Source organism: Pogoniulus pusillus, chromosome 13, assembly GCF_015220805.1.
Source record: "Pogoniulus pusillus isolate bPogPus1 chromosome 13, bPogPus1.pri, whole genome shotgun sequence".
Classification (NCBI taxonomy): Eukaryota; Metazoa; Chordata; class Aves; order Piciformes; family Lybiidae; genus Pogoniulus; species Pogoniulus pusillus.
Genome location: NC_087276.1, coordinates 14,117,545 through 14,133,891, shown reverse-complemented (window position 1 = coordinate 14,133,891; position 16,347 = coordinate 14,117,545). Strand labels below are relative to the sequence as shown.

General features: G+C 38.4%; 1 protein-coding gene across 36 annotated transcripts in view; it reads left to right on the top strand.

Moving 5' to 3' along the window:
* Positions 1-16,347, top strand: part of RBFOX1 (RNA binding fox-1 homolog 1) — a 1,229,664-nt gene that overhangs the window by 1,127,449 nt on the left and 85,868 nt on the right. For 34 of the 36 annotated variants that reach the window (XM_064153051.1, XM_064153053.1, XM_064153055.1 and 31 more), the window contains 4 exons: positions 1,070-1,123; positions 7,152-7,244; positions 9,065-9,125; positions 16,264-16,317. In XM_064153051.1, the coding sequence (XP_064009121.1) occupies positions 1,070-1,123; positions 7,152-7,244; positions 9,065-9,125; positions 16,264-16,317 (262 nt within the window). The remainder of the gene's footprint in view (positions 1-1,069; positions 1,124-7,151; positions 7,245-9,064; positions 9,126-16,263; positions 16,318-16,347) is intronic. The other 2 variants (XM_064153056.1, XM_064153048.1) reach the window with 1 other exon arrangement.

Genomic DNA, 16,347 nt, shown 5'->3' with positions numbered 1-16,347 from the left:
TAGTGCCATGGTCTAGTTGACTGGCTAGGGCTGGGTGCTAGGTTGGACTGGATGATCTTGGAGGTCTCTTCCAACCTGGTTGATTCTATGATTCTATGTTAATAGCATATGGAATAACAGCGTCACATCACAAAATGTGCCACATCAGAGAGTGTTCTAAGTGAACGTGGCCTGAGACAAACAATTAGCGACTAAGTCCAATAGAGCCCTTTGCTTTGGGCTAGCAACTATGATCAAGTTCTGGGTGTGTGAATCATACCTAATGATGGTGCTATTGGAAGGTCAGAAGCAATAAGAGTTACTGCTAATATTACAATAAACATTCAATTATGAGCAGGGAAAATATCTCAACAAGTAGACATCCATTCTGGTTTTCCAAATTATACTCTAGTAAGGCTAGAATTACTAAGGGGGGATATCCCTTTTCAGTGAGAAACCCTCACTCCTTGAAGCCAGCCACAAGTCTCCCAGTTGGTATAATCTTATTCCTGTAAAGCAAAGGTAACGAAACTCCTTTTTATGTTCTGGAAAGCAGGTGCCAAAAGTCTTCAGAAACAAAGGGTCTTCAGAGGGAAGGATGAGCAGAGGGTAGCCGTGTTCACACAGCTGTTAATCCTATCTTGTTAGTTGTCTTTCTTATGCTCCTAACAAGGTATCCCAGTAATATGCATGTAAAAGCTGTCATGGCAGCTGGACTGGGTGGATCACAAGGATTTAAACTATTATGTACAAAGGCAAAATAAATTAAGAAAAAATAAAACTGGGGCTTCCACTTCTCTGGGATCACATTTTAATGAGTTTGTCAGGTGATGTCACTGAGTTTAAAGTTCATATGTGGAATGGTAGTGACAAGTGCAATGATATGTACGATTCAGTTGTAATATTAATCTGGCTTCTCTTCAGCATGTCTTTTTTGGTGCCTGACTATCTTTGCTTTTCTACTCCTCGACTTTCTGATGTGGCATGGCATTTTCTGAACAAATACTAGAAGAAGTAAATAAATTGTATAATGTATAAAAAAAGTGCTGAGCTTATTTAATTTTTACATTAATTTTCTATTTCTTTGCAGCAATTTGGTAAAATCTTAGATGTTGAAATTATTTTTAATGAGCGAGGCTCCAAGGTAAGCAGTCTAATTCATTCATGGAACTTTAAGTTTTGGGTTAAATGTTTACTTAAGTACATGGAAACAACTGCACTGCTGTAAAAAGCTATGTCTGAAAGCTCATGATAGTGAAAACAACTTCTGAGCTGTCATTTAGTTTCCTAAGCAGCCTGAAAATCATTTGACTCCTTTATATCTTTTAAAGGGGGTAGTTTTAACTAATCCAAACTGTTACCTTGTTAATGGAAATGTTGATTTTTGCTGTCTTTAGTCTTCAGTGGTGAATATCTTGTTTATTTTTTGTTAAGATGAGTCCGTACTTAGAGATGTTTGTAGGCAGGTTTGTATTAGGAGAGGTGTTGGGTTTCTTTTCCCCTATTGAAATGAAAGATGATACTTATTAAATGTCCTCACTAGGAATTAGCTGAGAAAATACATGATCATTCTAGATTACCTAAGTGCAGATGTTTTCCTCCAGTTTAAGCTTCGGTACACCAACCCTTTGAAAGCAATCTATTTTAACATTTATTTGATTAAAAGAGTTATTGCATTGCAAATATTTAATTTTTTTAATTACTTTGCCTTAATTGCATACTTTAAGAAATAAAGCAAGGTAGAATGGCTGTGACTTTGCTAACAGCAGCAGTATGCTCACCTATAACATCAGCTGCATTATGAAGCTTCATGTTTGGCCTACATGTAGTAGCTTTTTCCTTTCCCTGCCATGCCAGACACACTAGAATGTTTATCCACCAGTGTTTCAGTCTTCCTGTAACTCTCATAGATGATTTGTTATTAGCCATAGAGTTAATTTCCCATTATAATATAATCTGTCATTCAAGAATCAGATACATCATCAATCTCTCATGGATCAGATGTATTTTAATTCCATTTTAATGTGTTTGTATGCATATTCTAAACTTAAAGCCATCACCTTATGTAGTGGTTGAGATTTTCTAGTTTATATTCCAAAATTATTTTGACATTCACTAATTAGTGCTCTTGTCTGCTTGCCCTAACACTGTTGGAACATTTACCACTTTTTCAGTAAACAACCAAAATATATGGAATTCAGTGGCTTAGACTCTGCTATTCTAGTTGAAATTTAGTATCACTAAATTATGGCTGTTCAGTAGTGTTTGCAGGAAACGTTGCCTGTCTGGAAAGTGCTCCCACTGGGTAGTGCTATAAATTTCAAAAGACATCCCCCACTTGCCACCTTTGCCTGGAAAATGAAGTGGAGCTGAGTAGATACATCATGATGGTGGTTTATACCTTTGTTGAGCCTTGACATTGTGCATGCGTAGGGCTTTTAACTATCACAACAGGCTCAGACTGCACAAGCAGAAGGCTTTTTAAATGTGTTTGCAGATGGGGTGAGGAGGTATTCCTGAAATGAGTTGGTTTTAATAGTGGTCTTGAAGTAGTGAAAACATCTCAGTGCCTTGCGCTAAAAACAGCACCTAGAAAGGATTTCACAAAGCAGTTTTCCTCTTTTGATGTCATAGCTTCAAGTAAACCCTTTGTTTCAGACACTCTAAGATCTATTCTTGTTCAATGTTAATGATATAAAATACTAATAATATTGAACTTTGTGCAGTGCTGGGTTGGTGTATCCACACTGCCTCTGAGTCAGTTGCTGAAGATACTTAAAACAGTTGTGTGATGCATCCCTGTGCTTCTGTATATTGCTTCTCACCTTATTTAGAGCTGTTTCAGTTATAGCTGTGTAGTATTTTGATTTGCAGAGGTACAGTTAGATTCTCTCAATGAAATAAAAAATTAAAGACAGTATTACGAATAACAAGAATTTATTAGCAGTTAAGGAGTTAGGATCAGGAATAAGAGCAAATTTTTTGCCTTCTTTTTTCTTTCTTTCTTTTTTTTTTAATTTAATCTGATCATTTCATGTCCATTCTGTAGGATTTAAGATGCACCAGATTAAAGTCCCATTCCTGGCAGTGCTTATCTATGTTTTCATAAAATCCCACTGAAACTGAAAGGACTACTAAGTGGTCTCAAACTGAGTACAGGTAAAAAAAATTGCAGGATCAAAATTCAACCTTGTTTCTAGCTGTAGTTTGGCATAAGAGAATTGGTAGGGGTTATTTTGTTTGTTTGTTTCTGGGTTTGTTTATTACTTTTTATTCCAATAATTAATGTTTAAAAGGATTTTTGCACACTCAGCAGAAATAAGCTCTTTTTCATACCATAATAGTTAAGAAGAATGGAATTGCATAATCAGAAAACATAACGGTGCAACACCACCATAAACAATAAATTCTGTAGAAGGGTGTTGGAAAACACGTTCAGTGGAGCTCTATGGGAAGATGACTCTTTGTTCACCAATATGGTTAGATGGTCAAATCCCCTTTATTTCCGTGATACAATGACTTATATGCACTTCTAGCAAGAGGCTGCTCCACCAAGATTGGTTACAGTCAGAGGGTCGAGAGTTACATGTAAGGCATCAATAGGTCAGTATACCATAACAATCTGAGGGTCAGCCTCTGGGGCTGGCTAAACTCTGCCCACCTGCAGCTGCACTCCACCCCCTGCAGTTGCATGTGGGGGGAAGCTACTCTGTGCCTACTATCTAAACTCCCAAGATGGATTCAAGGACATTCCCAGCACGGGTTGCTCATATTTGTAATTCTTGTGTGCTGTGCTAACAAGAATTTCTCCAACAGAAGGGAGAGTAAAAAAAAAAGTTTCATGCTACAAAATTCTGCTTGTTTGGGGACATAATAATAATAATAATAATAATTAAGGTAACTTTGCTAGAATTGTTTGGCAACACAAATGACTTCTGGAACTCTAATTAAGAACTGCATGAATTTCAGCATTGGTTTGATGTAGATCTTTCCTGCAACCTGTCTTAAATGAGGCTTCCCTTTGCCAATTCCTGAAGCTATTGATGGAAGTAACATTAAGATTTGCTCCTAATGTACCTTTCTGTGCCTTTGCCACTCCACTTGGAAGGGCAGTTTGAAGTGCAGCTTCCATTACTGTGCATATTTTAACACTACTCTGCTGTTTCATCACTGGAGCTCTCCATAGAGCTGCAAATGGCTTTTGTCTCAGGCATAACTGCAAGGCTGCCAAGATACAGGAACATCAACAAGTGCCACTTTGTTACAGTTGTAAATTAATACTCTATACAACTATATACTAGTCTGTCTTATGTTGCCATATGTTTCATCAAATAAGGGGAGCTCCAAAGCACCTCCCAAATTAAATCAGAGCCTTTTCACCTACTCACTTGGCTGTTATTAACTCATCTGACAGACTCTAAAAGTGAAATGCAGGAGTGTGCTTTACTGGCTAATGAAATACAGAGCACACTAATGTAAAGTAGATGCTGAACCACTTGGATGTTAAAGTTATTGATAATGTGTTTGTGTAGCTAGTTAGCCGTGTGGTGAATGGATCTGTGTTCTGTGATTGAGTTCCTATGTCCACTAGATAAAATTAAAGATCTGCATAAACAATAATAGCTTAATTTAAATATTGTTAATGATGAGAACATGTACAACACAAGAAATGAAAAACAATATGCTGAAATATTCTTTGCAGAATCTTTGAAGTTCCTGCCTTATCTTGGCTTCTGCCTCCACTTTATAACTTTTACTAATTTTTTAATATAATTAGGTTTTTATCTTTCCCTTTAGTTGTTCAGAAAAACAAAATTAACTGGTAGTGCTGTGAGCCAAGAAGACCAATTCAAAGTGTGGCTAAACAACCAGCACCACATGTTTGAAGTTCTGAGCACAGGCAGTCACTCAGCAAGGAGGAGAGGGATGAGCAACAGAACTGGGGCAATTTATACTCCTTTGTGTAGCCAAGGTGGTTGGATTGATGGTATCAGTGAAGTTTCTTGCTGCAAAATTTTCTTAATGACAGCTTAAATGATGAGCTTTATTTTACAGAACTTTGACAAGATGGGAAGAAGCAGTTGAACAGGAAAAGTTTTAAGTTGAGGATGTATTTAGGCAGAAGAAAAGCCTGTGCAGGCATCTAAAAAAAAGTGTTAGTACCAAGTAGGGTGATTTACGTTCTCTGAACACTCCTGATGCTTCGGGCAAAAGAGAGTTACATCCTCAGTGTCTTGTGACAAGAGAGGTCGTGGCTTTGTGCTAAAAGTGTGGAGAGTAGAGTGGAGAAAATGTGTGGAATCAGGTGTTTTCAGAATGGCTTCAGCCAAAAGTGGAACTGCTGATAGCGCACTTCTGAGCTCAGCCTTTTGAGTGGCTTTAAAAGAGAAAAAATAGAGCAGGAGACAATGTGTTTAAGCTACTTTGCAGAGAATGGAATATAAACTCCTACTGTATATAAGTGTCAGTTTTTCTACTCCAAACTTGCACAAATAAATGTGTTCTTCCAGTTGGTAAAATAACCCCAGACACCCATATAATGAAATAGGTAGTTCCTTAAGGTTTTTTTTCAATAGATTGCCCTGTAATGAGTTTTGTAGTTCACGTGCACTGTTTTTCTCAACGTTTGGTGTTTCTTTTGCCTTCATTTTGTGTTTGGGTTCCTCTTTATATAAAATGTGTAAATAAATGTATACCTATATTTTTCCTTTTTTGTTTTGTTGTTTGTTTTGTTTGGGGTTTTTTGCTTTGTTTGGTTGTGATTTGGGGTTTTTTTTGTTCTTGTTGGTTTGTTGGGTTGTTGTTTTTTTTTGTTTCATCAGTCACTACCTACAGAAGGAGTAGAACTGCAGAGAGTAGGTGTGTGAGTATGGCCCACAAAACTTAGAGAATCGAATGGAGGAGATGGTGGATGGCTGAGGAGCAAGACAGGGAAAAGCTTTAACTTGTACTTCAAGCTGAAGTTGCAGGAAAGAAAAAAGATGGAGTAGCATTTGAGCTAGGTGCAGCAATGCCTAAGTATAAAGCAGCCATGTATGACTTGCAAATGTTTTGCCTTAGGAAACACCAGGAATGTAGAAGGCTGGTTACTGGGATGACTTTGAGAAAGCATGCAAAGGCATTGTAGAGCTGATATAAGAATGACTTCAAAGGGTTGGTGTATGGCTCTCAAATGGTCTGATCCTTTCAAAAGTATTTAGCAATGTAACCTTGTTTAATGTAAATTAGCACAAGAAAAAGAGTTTAATGGGATTGGAAATGTTTGTTTAGCCTAATGTTATAAAGCAAAGCAGAATTTCATATTTGTTGAGCACTCTCCTGTCCCACTAAGATGGGACTTTGGGGTTTTACCAGCTGCATGTTCTGTATGTGGAACGTACTATAGAGAAATAGTAAATGAACCAGTTGAACTTATTCAAAACATTTGCATTTTTATTCCTTTATCAGAGTTTCTTTTTCTATTCACATCATGTGATTTTATTTGCTCTGTTAATACAAGAAAGTTTATACTTTGTTCCAAAAGTATTTTTTGTTTTGTTGGTGGTTTTCCTTTTATTTTCTTTTTTTTTCTTTATTCTTCTTTTCTCTTTTTTTTTTTTTATAAAAAAATAAGTAAAGGCTGTATAGTTTGACAGAAGTTTAAGTTACCCTAGTGTTGCATGGGAACAATGTTTCTTATGATCACAACAGCATGATTAAGTAGGCAATGTTTTAGAGTATATTGACATTCAGTGTTGAATTTTGTGCACATGTTTTTTTCTTTCATTGAGATATCTGCATGTCATTAAAATGTGGTTCATTTTCTTTTCTCATTAGTTCATTTTTTTCTATGTGAAGACACTAGTTTCTTTTAATTTCGTTTTCTTATTGTTAGATTTATTTTCCTCTGTAGTGACATGTAGAAAGGTATTTTTGGGTATCATTCTTTGAACTTTTCAGAGGGTATTATCTAACTGATGACAGAAAAACAACAGCAACAGTTTGTTCACATTTGTCGCTTATTTATTGCACATCTCGATACGATTATAATTTCTCTTAATTTGCATGTTACAGAAATGAAGCGAGGACAAGACAATATTAAATTAAAGAGAGAGAACATAAGCAAACAAGTGGTCATTGACTGAAATAATAATGTGCATGTTGTTTTCCCCCCTTCTCCCTCCTGCATGCAGGGATTTGGTTTCGTAACTTTCGAAAATAGTGCTGATGCGGACAGGGCGAGGGAGAAATTACACGGCACCGTGGTAGAGGGCCGTAAAATCGAGGTGCATGTTCAAAATATTTTCCTTTTCATCTTTTTTATAAATGTCTGCTTCACTCTCATTTGTTGTTTCAGATGCATCATTGGTGTCTTCTGTGTGCTCCCCCTTCCCCTTCCCATTGTTTATATATATACACTTATATATAAAGAGAGAGAATCTGGCCTTACTTGGGTTTTTTATTATTATTTCTTTTGTAATTATTCTTATTCTTCTTCTTATTATTATTATCATTATTGCTGAAAAGTGGATGAGAGAATTGAAAGAAAAAAAAATATGAAAGCTTTAATATCTTGAAGTTATTATTTTGGATGTTTTGTAAATCAATGGGTGCAGTAGATTTCCAAAAACCAGCCAACGACAACAAAATTAACAACAACAACAAAAACAATTAAAAATAAAATTGAGAACAACAAAAAAAAAAAGTGTGACAGACAAAACAAAAACAAACAAAAGGTTGGTTTTGTTTTTTTTTTTTTTTGTTTTTTTTTTTTTTTTTTTTTTTTTTTTTTTTTATTTTTTTTTTTTTTTTTGTTTTTTTTTTTTTTTTTTCCCTGCAGGGTTGATGCAGGATCCACAGTGGCTTTCAAAAACTTCAAATTGGGAAAGAAACATCCAAAGGATGTACCAAAACCAAAGCCAAACAAAAAAACAAAGCCAGGCTAGAATGACCGAGATTAACATTCAGTTTTTAACGAAACCATCAGACTGCTTTGGCTGGATGGCCTGAGCCCTTTGTATCTGTTTCAGACCCAACCCAAATGCATTTTAGTGCCACTGGATCCCCTTCAATACTGCCTCAGTCGTTATTTGTTAGACTTTAAAAGAAAAAAAAAAAAAAACCAATTGAAAATGCTGTCGTCTTTTGAGTAAGATGTTGCATATTTTGCCTTTTCATTTTCCCCCTTCGACGGTAGCGCTTAGGGCCCTCACCAAACTCTCAGTAACCATGGTAACTGTATACATACCCATGCTGGCGATGGTGCTGAATGGTAAGTGGAGAAGTCCATCTGCCGTTTCACGTATTTAGCGCTGATATACCACGTGAATTTTTTTGACTTGTTGTATTAAGTTTTCTTGATGCTACATTTTTTTCTATATTGGTACGCCTGTAATTGAGTGTACGTTTTAAGCAAGCCTGGGAGGCACTGATTGGATTGAGGATATGACTTCGTGCACATCTTACTCAGATTGTTAACTCCATATTGTGTTAAATAATGCACCCTCTTTTTATCCTTTTGTTAGCTGTGATTTTAAAGCTTGAATGATTTTGTTAATTCTTGCAATGAAAAAGGCTCTTGTTCCAAGTGTTGAATGCTAGATGTTGCTTTTCCAATGGTACTTCTCTTCTGAAGGGTTATGTTGCACACTGCTAAAAATTGTTTGTCCCTTTTTTTGACATTTTCTTTGTTTCCTTGTACCTTGTCTCTTTCCCTTCTACTCCACTGCATGTTCCTTCATATAATCTTTTTTTTTTCTTTTTTCTTTTTTTTTTCTGTTTTGAGTATTTATTGTATCAGTGTTATCATGGAATACAAGCATGCTCTTAAGTCTTAAATTATGCAGTACCTTTTAATTTGCTTTTAATGTCTTTTTATTAAAGTTTAAATGATATGATGTTGCTTTATTGAAATGATTTGTAAGTTAAAATGGTTATGAAAGTAAATGTAATTATAAATAGTATGATTTTGTTATGCACCTGTTGCCTTCTATAAATTAAATTGCATTTTATTTTTACATGACTAATAGCAGTAATAATGCATGCATTTACTAGTAACCTGGCCCCTCCCTGTAGCCCTTTCTAATGCAGTGTTCTATGTGCTTAGGTAAATAATGCGACGGCACGTGTAATGACAAATAAAAAGACGGTCAACCCTTACACGAATGGTAAGTGCATGAGATCTCAGGGCTTGGGTTTCATGTTGGTGCATGTGAAGCCTCACTCTTCTGCTGAATGGGTGCACTCATCTGCTGGTGAACTGTCATAGTCCCTATCTCCTGTATCTCCTTGGCCTCAACCTAAAATAGGGTAAGGCTGGGCATAAGTTCTGTCTGTGTAGAGTTCAGCTAGTGCTAGTTTAGTCATGTGGGCACAGCGCAGGTCAGAGCCTTCAACTGCAGTTAGCTGCTGTATAACAAGATACAACTGACAGGGAAGCCTTCTCCTCTGGCTTTGTGTGGTGTTAATGGTGGGATGAGTGGACTAAGCAGAGGATTCCGTTTTGCTTGGTTGGAGGAGATAGGGAGGCCAGTAAGATGAATGTCTGTCAGGGCAGAGATACTTTTCATATCAAGACACACACAGATTCACAGATTGCATTGGGTTGGAAGGGGCCCTCAAAGGTCACCTTGTCAAACCCTCCTGCAGTCAGCAGGGACACCTCCAACTAGATCAGGCTGCCCGGGCCCACAGCAAGCCTGACTTGGAATGTCTCCAGGGATGTGGCCTCAACTGCATCCCTGAGCAGCCTGTTCTGGTATTTCACCACTTGCATTGTGAAGAACTTCCTCCTGATGTCCAGCCTAAATCTGCCCTGTGCCGGTTTCAAGCCGTTGCCCCTCATCTTATCTCTGGGAGCCCTTCTAAACACTCCTTCCCCAGCCTCCATTTAGATTCCTTTCGGAACCTTTCCACAAGGCCTTCCCAGAGCCTTCTCTTCTCCAGGCTGAAGAGCCCCAATTCTCTCAGTCTGTTTCTGTGGCAGAGGTGCTCCAGACCTCTGATCATCTTTGTAGTCTCCTCTGGGCTCACTCCAGCAGGTCCATGTGTCTCTGGTGGTGTAGGCCGCAGAGATGGCTGCAGTACTCGAGGTAAGGCCTCTGCAGAGCAGAGCAGAGCAGCAGAAACCCCTTGAGTCAAAGATAATTTCCTCTGTTTTCCTTTCACAATTTGTTAGAGGTGAAGGGCAAGTGGTAACTTGGTGCTGTGTCTGCATCTTTTTCCCTGGAAAAATCTAAATTCCAAGCTGTATAAAAAAAGTCATTCTAATGCTGACTTAAGTTGGTGTGGTTGGTATAATGTGCTACATTAACGCTTAGGGGGAAAAAAAAGGCTCTTTGAGGAGTTTAGGAGCAGTAGATTTAAAAACTGCATCCTTTGGTACAGTTTGATCATGTGCTTGAATTGTTTGCATTTGCCAGTTCAGAAAATTCTAACAGGTTCCTGAGTTTAAAATGTCAAAGAGTAGTACATCGTCCACTGCAATTACATCTTCCAGTGCTGCTAGGACTATCTGGGTATAATTGTTTGCTTTTCAATGTAATTGAGTTTATCCTGGTCAGTAGAAAGCAGGTGAAATCTACATGTACATCCGCAAGTGGATTAGGTTCTGTTCCATTCTGAAATATAATGGATCTTATTTGTTCCGTCTGCAGTTTCATGAGTGAGATTTTACTAAAACCTAAGGCAAACAGTGGCTTTATTTTTTTAATAAAAAGCTATTTTTTTTCCCTGCCACAGTAAAACCAAAATGGTTTTCCTTAGACATGTGATCATTGAGCTAGTTAAAATGATTGTGGGAAAAGTGAAATTCCTCATGCTTTCCCAGAAACTGTTTTCTTCCTCATTTTTTCTATGTAAATGTGGAACTTTGCCAGTGGTGCAGATGGGGAAAATCTACTTCAGTTTTACTGCCTTTAAAGCATCGCAGTGAATCTAGTGGGAGATCTAGAATCATAGAGATTATTTATTCTTTATTTTTTAATAAAATCATTAATTAAAAGATCCTGGATTTATTCTGTGATTCCAGTGGGAGACATGAAGCTTGACTGGATTTTGTTACAATAAGGAGCCAAGCTACCCATATGAATGTGATACTGTAAACCTTGCTATCTTGTAATGATCAAAGGATAAAAGTAATTTTGTTATAAATTATGATATATCTTTTGTATTTCAATTATGCTAAGGCTAAAAACCTGTTTATTAGCAAATAATATGTTAGATATCAGCACATGCAGTGCTGAAGGAAGGGAATGCTGTGTGGGAGATGTTTAGCAATCTGGTTTTAAAGGATGCTCACTGCTGTGTCCTGCACTGCATAATTACATAGGTCATACATTATCATTTGTTAATATCCAAACCCAGAATGATGAAAATCTGCTGTTTAGTGTTTCTCACTTGGAGTGTTTTGTCTGTCATTTTCCATCCTGTTCCATCTGGACTAAATCTCACCAAAAGTATGAAACAGCCTGTTCAGTGCCTAGAAACTGGCATTTATGGTTGTGAATCCATGCGTCCAAGGTGTTGTGTATTGAGAGCAGCCCTGAGGAGAGGGACTTGGGGGTGTTGGTGGACAAGAAGCTCAACGTGAGCCAGCAGTGTGCACTTGCAGCCCCGGAGGGGCCAACCAGATCCTGGACTGCATTAGAAGAAGTGTGCCCAGCAGGTCAAGGGAGGTGATTCTTCCCCTCTACTCCGCTCTGGTGAGACTCCATCTGGAGTACTGCATCCAATTCTGGAGCCTCCATTACAAGAAGGATGTGGACATGCTGGAGCATGTCCAGAGAAGGGCCATGAGGATGATCAGAGGGCTGGAGCACCTCTCCTATGAGGACGGACTGAAAGAGTTGGGACTGTTCAGTCTGGAGAAGCGGAGGCTCCCAGGTGACCTCATTGTGGCCTTCCAGTATCTGAAGTGGGCCTATAAAAAAGCTGGGGAGGGACTTTTCAGGATATCAGGGAGTGGCAGGGCTAGGAGGAATGGAGTGAAGCTGGAGATGAGTAGGTTCAGAGTGGGCGTGAGGAGGAAGTTATTCAGCATGAGAGTGGTGAGAGCCTGGAATGGATTGCCCAGGGAGGTGGTTGAGGCCTTGTCCCTGGAGGTGTTTAAGGCCAGGCTGGATGAGGCTCTGGCCAGCCTGATCTAGGGTAGGGTGTCCCTGCCCGTGGCAGGGGGGTTGGAACTAGATATGATCCTTGTGGTCCCTTCCAACCCTGACTGATTCTATGATTCTATTCTATAACACTCTTTTGAACACCTTTGATGGGTATCTGCTGAGACACACTCTATTTCCAATATTTTTTTATTATTTTTTTAATTGTGTCTGTGATTTTTTGATTTTGGTTGGTTGGTTTTTTTTGAGGGGGGGTGTTGTTTTTTACATACAAGGAAAATCATGTTCTTCTTATGTAATCATTACAAGCAGGGAATGAAAATGCTTCATGTAGCTTAATCCTTTCTTGTGTTACCAGTCGTCTTGACATTCTGGTTCTTTATCATTTTGTCAGGAATTAACCAGTACTGTAGCTGATTATTGAAGATTATTGCTGTCTAAAGCAAAGGTCTCATTCTTTCACTAAAATACAAGACTAGTTTTCTGTGTTCTTCTACGAGTATATTGACTTTTACAAGATGCTTTTGATGCAGCTTACCAGAAACGTTATCTTTGCATGTGCTTATATCTTCAGAGGCACTTTTTTAGACAGCCTGCCTTTACTTTTCAAAGAGTCTGTGGTTACTGATATGGTACTGACAGGTATTCAAAACGTAGCTGGGACACATGTTGTATTCTATGAGTGCATCAGGTACTCATGTATTGTAAAAGTAAGAAGCACTCTGCCTTGTCTTTCATTCCTGAATACTGCTGGTTGATTGATAACAGGGCTCATGTTACAAATATGATTACAAAAGTCAGTACAGTTCAAAGCACAAACACCTAGAAATTTTAATATATGCAACTTCAGTCAAATAAGTGGTTTGCTTTGTGTGCTAGATAGTTTTTGAAATAAATACGGTTTTCAGTGACTTGTAATGAATCCCAATAGTGAGCAGTTAGTAAATACTCAGGTGCTAAGAGAGCTTTTCATTTATGGAAGTTTTTTGTCAGGTAGGTGATTTTGGTGGCTCACTTCACGTACTTTGGAGATAGAACTGCCTTTTCTTTGCAAATAAATTCGGTGTCTGGAGTTCTATTTGTTAGCAAAAATATTTTGGGGATACTTTTAGATGTTCTTACCTATCCTGTTCATACTTAGACTGTTTTTTTTAATATACCCTACTGCAATTCAGGATGCCCATCCACATGTTGCAGGGCATGGAGAGTGATGAGCAAGTAGATTCGGAGAACTACAGCAATTAAGGAGGAACACGAACGAGAGATCAGCAGAGGGATAAGCATGTTTTAAAATTTATACCTGCAGTGAGCTTTCTGTGGATCTAAATTTTAGATTCCAGATCATAGTTATTGACTGTTGCCACAGTTAAACTCCCTCCCACTCCCCTTTCCTCCCCACTCTGTATGGCATCAAGGAGGAAAAAGGGGATGAAGTGTTGGTAGAACTGGCAGAGAACAGGAAGAAAGCACTAGTCATAATTCTATGATTCTTCTCTGCCAAAGCATTCCTCTGGCCACAAGTGTCTTTCTTATGAAGGGAAAATAATCCTCTCTGCATCAGCTCTGTATCCACGTGCCAAACTTTCGACCATAGCTTGTTACACTGTGCAGCATGATTATTTCTCTCCCCTTAGCATACTTCATGTGCACTTCTTTGACTGCACAGGATGGGGTTTAAGGGCAGGCAAAGGGGTTCTTTGCATCTTTGGTTTTTAGGTTTTGAGCTTTTATAGTTTCAACTTAGTAGAAAATTTGTATTGTGACAGTAAGGAAAATGCACAAAATTACACCTACAGCAGAGAATTTGCCCCCTCCAGCTGCTGGAGTAGGGTTACTTGGCAGCTATCAGATTTGATTAAGCCGTACAACTATGGGCCAGCAGGTTGCTAGCTGACATGATAAAGTTAAGTTTAATTACTGTTATTTTCACAATGAAAGAAGTATTTCTTGTCTAAGCTTCAAATAGTTAGATGAGACAGCTGTCACCCTGAGAGAAGTAAGGAACTGAAATGCAAGAGTGGCTTTGAGCTGTGGAGAGCAATCTGCATCTTCCAGCATTTTCTCTCAGATAAATTGTGGTGCTGTGAGTGTAACTTAGTAGCTGAGGGGTCTCTGTCAGCTGCTTTGACAACAAAATCTGACAGGTCTGAAGTTCAGTCCAATCTTTTGTTTTGGATGGTATTCATCAGTGGACTTGTAAGTAATGAATTTTAAATGTTAAATATTTCCTAAGCTATAAAATGTTAGAATTTTACTAGAAGTCCCCAAATTCAGACCATTTTCTATCACACACAATTTGGCTAAGAGTGTTTCTTTCACCATGACATCCTTTAATCTAATGTTGCAGTATGTAAAATTGAATGGTCAGTTAAATCCAGTGATACTTTAAGGAGAAAAGTAATTTTTAGCCCAAGTCAATAATTTTTCAGCTTCCGTAATTGTCTTTGAGGTTTGTGTTGCAATTGCAATTTCTTCTGCAGAGCAGCTTACATGAAGTGCTGCTCTACACTTTGAACTTAGTGAGATGCATTTCCAAACCACCCCTCACCTCTCTTGCCTGAGTACTGGTAAGTAGTCACTTTGCCTCAGGTAGAGAGAGCAGTATTTTTAAGGGGTGGGAATGGTTTTCTTTTGTCTTATTATTGAGATTTTTATATTACACTCTTCCTGGTTTGGGTTTGGGTTTTTTTTGGTTTTTTTTTTTTTTTTAATGCATTATGGTTTTATGATCTTCTACTGTGCTTTTGCATTACAGGATATGACCAAGGTGGACACAACCCTTAGTTTGCATTTGAGCTCTTCTAATCTTGTCTTCTGTCATTTTGACAACCCTTGTTGTCCTTGTCTTCATTGTACTTTTCTTTTTCCAACAGCAGAGTTCCAGGATCTATTTAGAGTACTCTAATTCTTGAGTCTAAAAGTTGCTTTTCCTCAGGCTTTTTAATTTCTTCCCATATTCTAATAGTGTTTCCCACTCCTTTGATTCAAATGTGCTTTTGTAAAACACCTAATTTTTCAGCCCCAACAGTTCAACTAATTGCTCAAACACTTCAAAACCAAAAAGGGTATGTGTGTGTGGGGAGGGGGGTATGTTTTGTGGAGTTTGGAGTTAGCTAACAGTGCCTCCACCTGTGGCTGAGCAAAACACAGTGACAGCCAGCACTTTACCACATCTGACACAGCTAATAAATGTGCTAGTGTTGCCTTCTGTGTCCTCTTGACCCTTTCCCTTCAGTTCCCTCATCATTGCTGTCTTCCACAGCAAGCTCTGCACTCCAGGCTCCCCTTGTCATACCCATTGGCCTCAAGGACATGATAGTAGTGATCTGGAATGGGGCAGAGTAGCTGCTACAAAAGATCTTGTTGCTGTTCTTTGGGTTCATACCAGCTGTGAGAGGACAGCAGTAGTTAGAGACAAAGGCAGGAGCTGCAGATGTGCCACTTCAGAGCTTTGTGGGAGGTGTCTGCAGAATTTCCTTACATGCTGTTCCCGTCAATCAATGCTTTACTAGCACTGATGGCTGTGGGTGCAGGTGGAGCAGCACTGCTCTGTGTGCCCTGTCACTGTCCTGTTCCAGTGCTGCCACTCTGATGGACGAGTGCAAGTGAAGAAAGGGTCTGACATTTGCCTGGGATCCCACAGTGCACAAATCTCTTTCATCTCTCGGCAGACATTTCCATACAGTGCCTAAGGTTTCATTTTTCTCAGAGTGGGATCAAAGTGATCAGATGATTTAGTTGCCTTGTAACCTGCACTAACACATGCTTATCAGAAACATTTTTGTCCAGCAAGTGAACTGTTTTGGCTTCTCTGGCTTGTAATCAGAGAGTTACAGCAGTGAAAAAGAGCTGATCTACTTTGGTCTTACATGATACAGGGATACTTGAACTAGTTCTGACTTAATTCTTTAATCGAAGGGAGTAGATCTATGGCTCCTATGCATTGCAGCCAAGGTAATCCACCTGATAATGTACTCCAGTACTACATGCTCAAAGAATGCCATGTTTCATTACTTATTTACATACTTGAGAGTCTAATATTAAAAGTCATTAATCTAAGATGTCTATACAACTTTCATTTGGCTTTCTTGAAGCCATTTTATTTGTATACCTCTACACAAAATGAAAATTTAAAAAAAAAATTATTATTAATTGCAATATTAACTCAGTTATGTTTTTATGTTTGCTGCAGGCTGGAAATTAAATCCAGTTGTTGGTGCAGTTTATAGTCCAGAATTCTATGCAGGTAAGGATTATGCTATAGTTGTCCATGCCA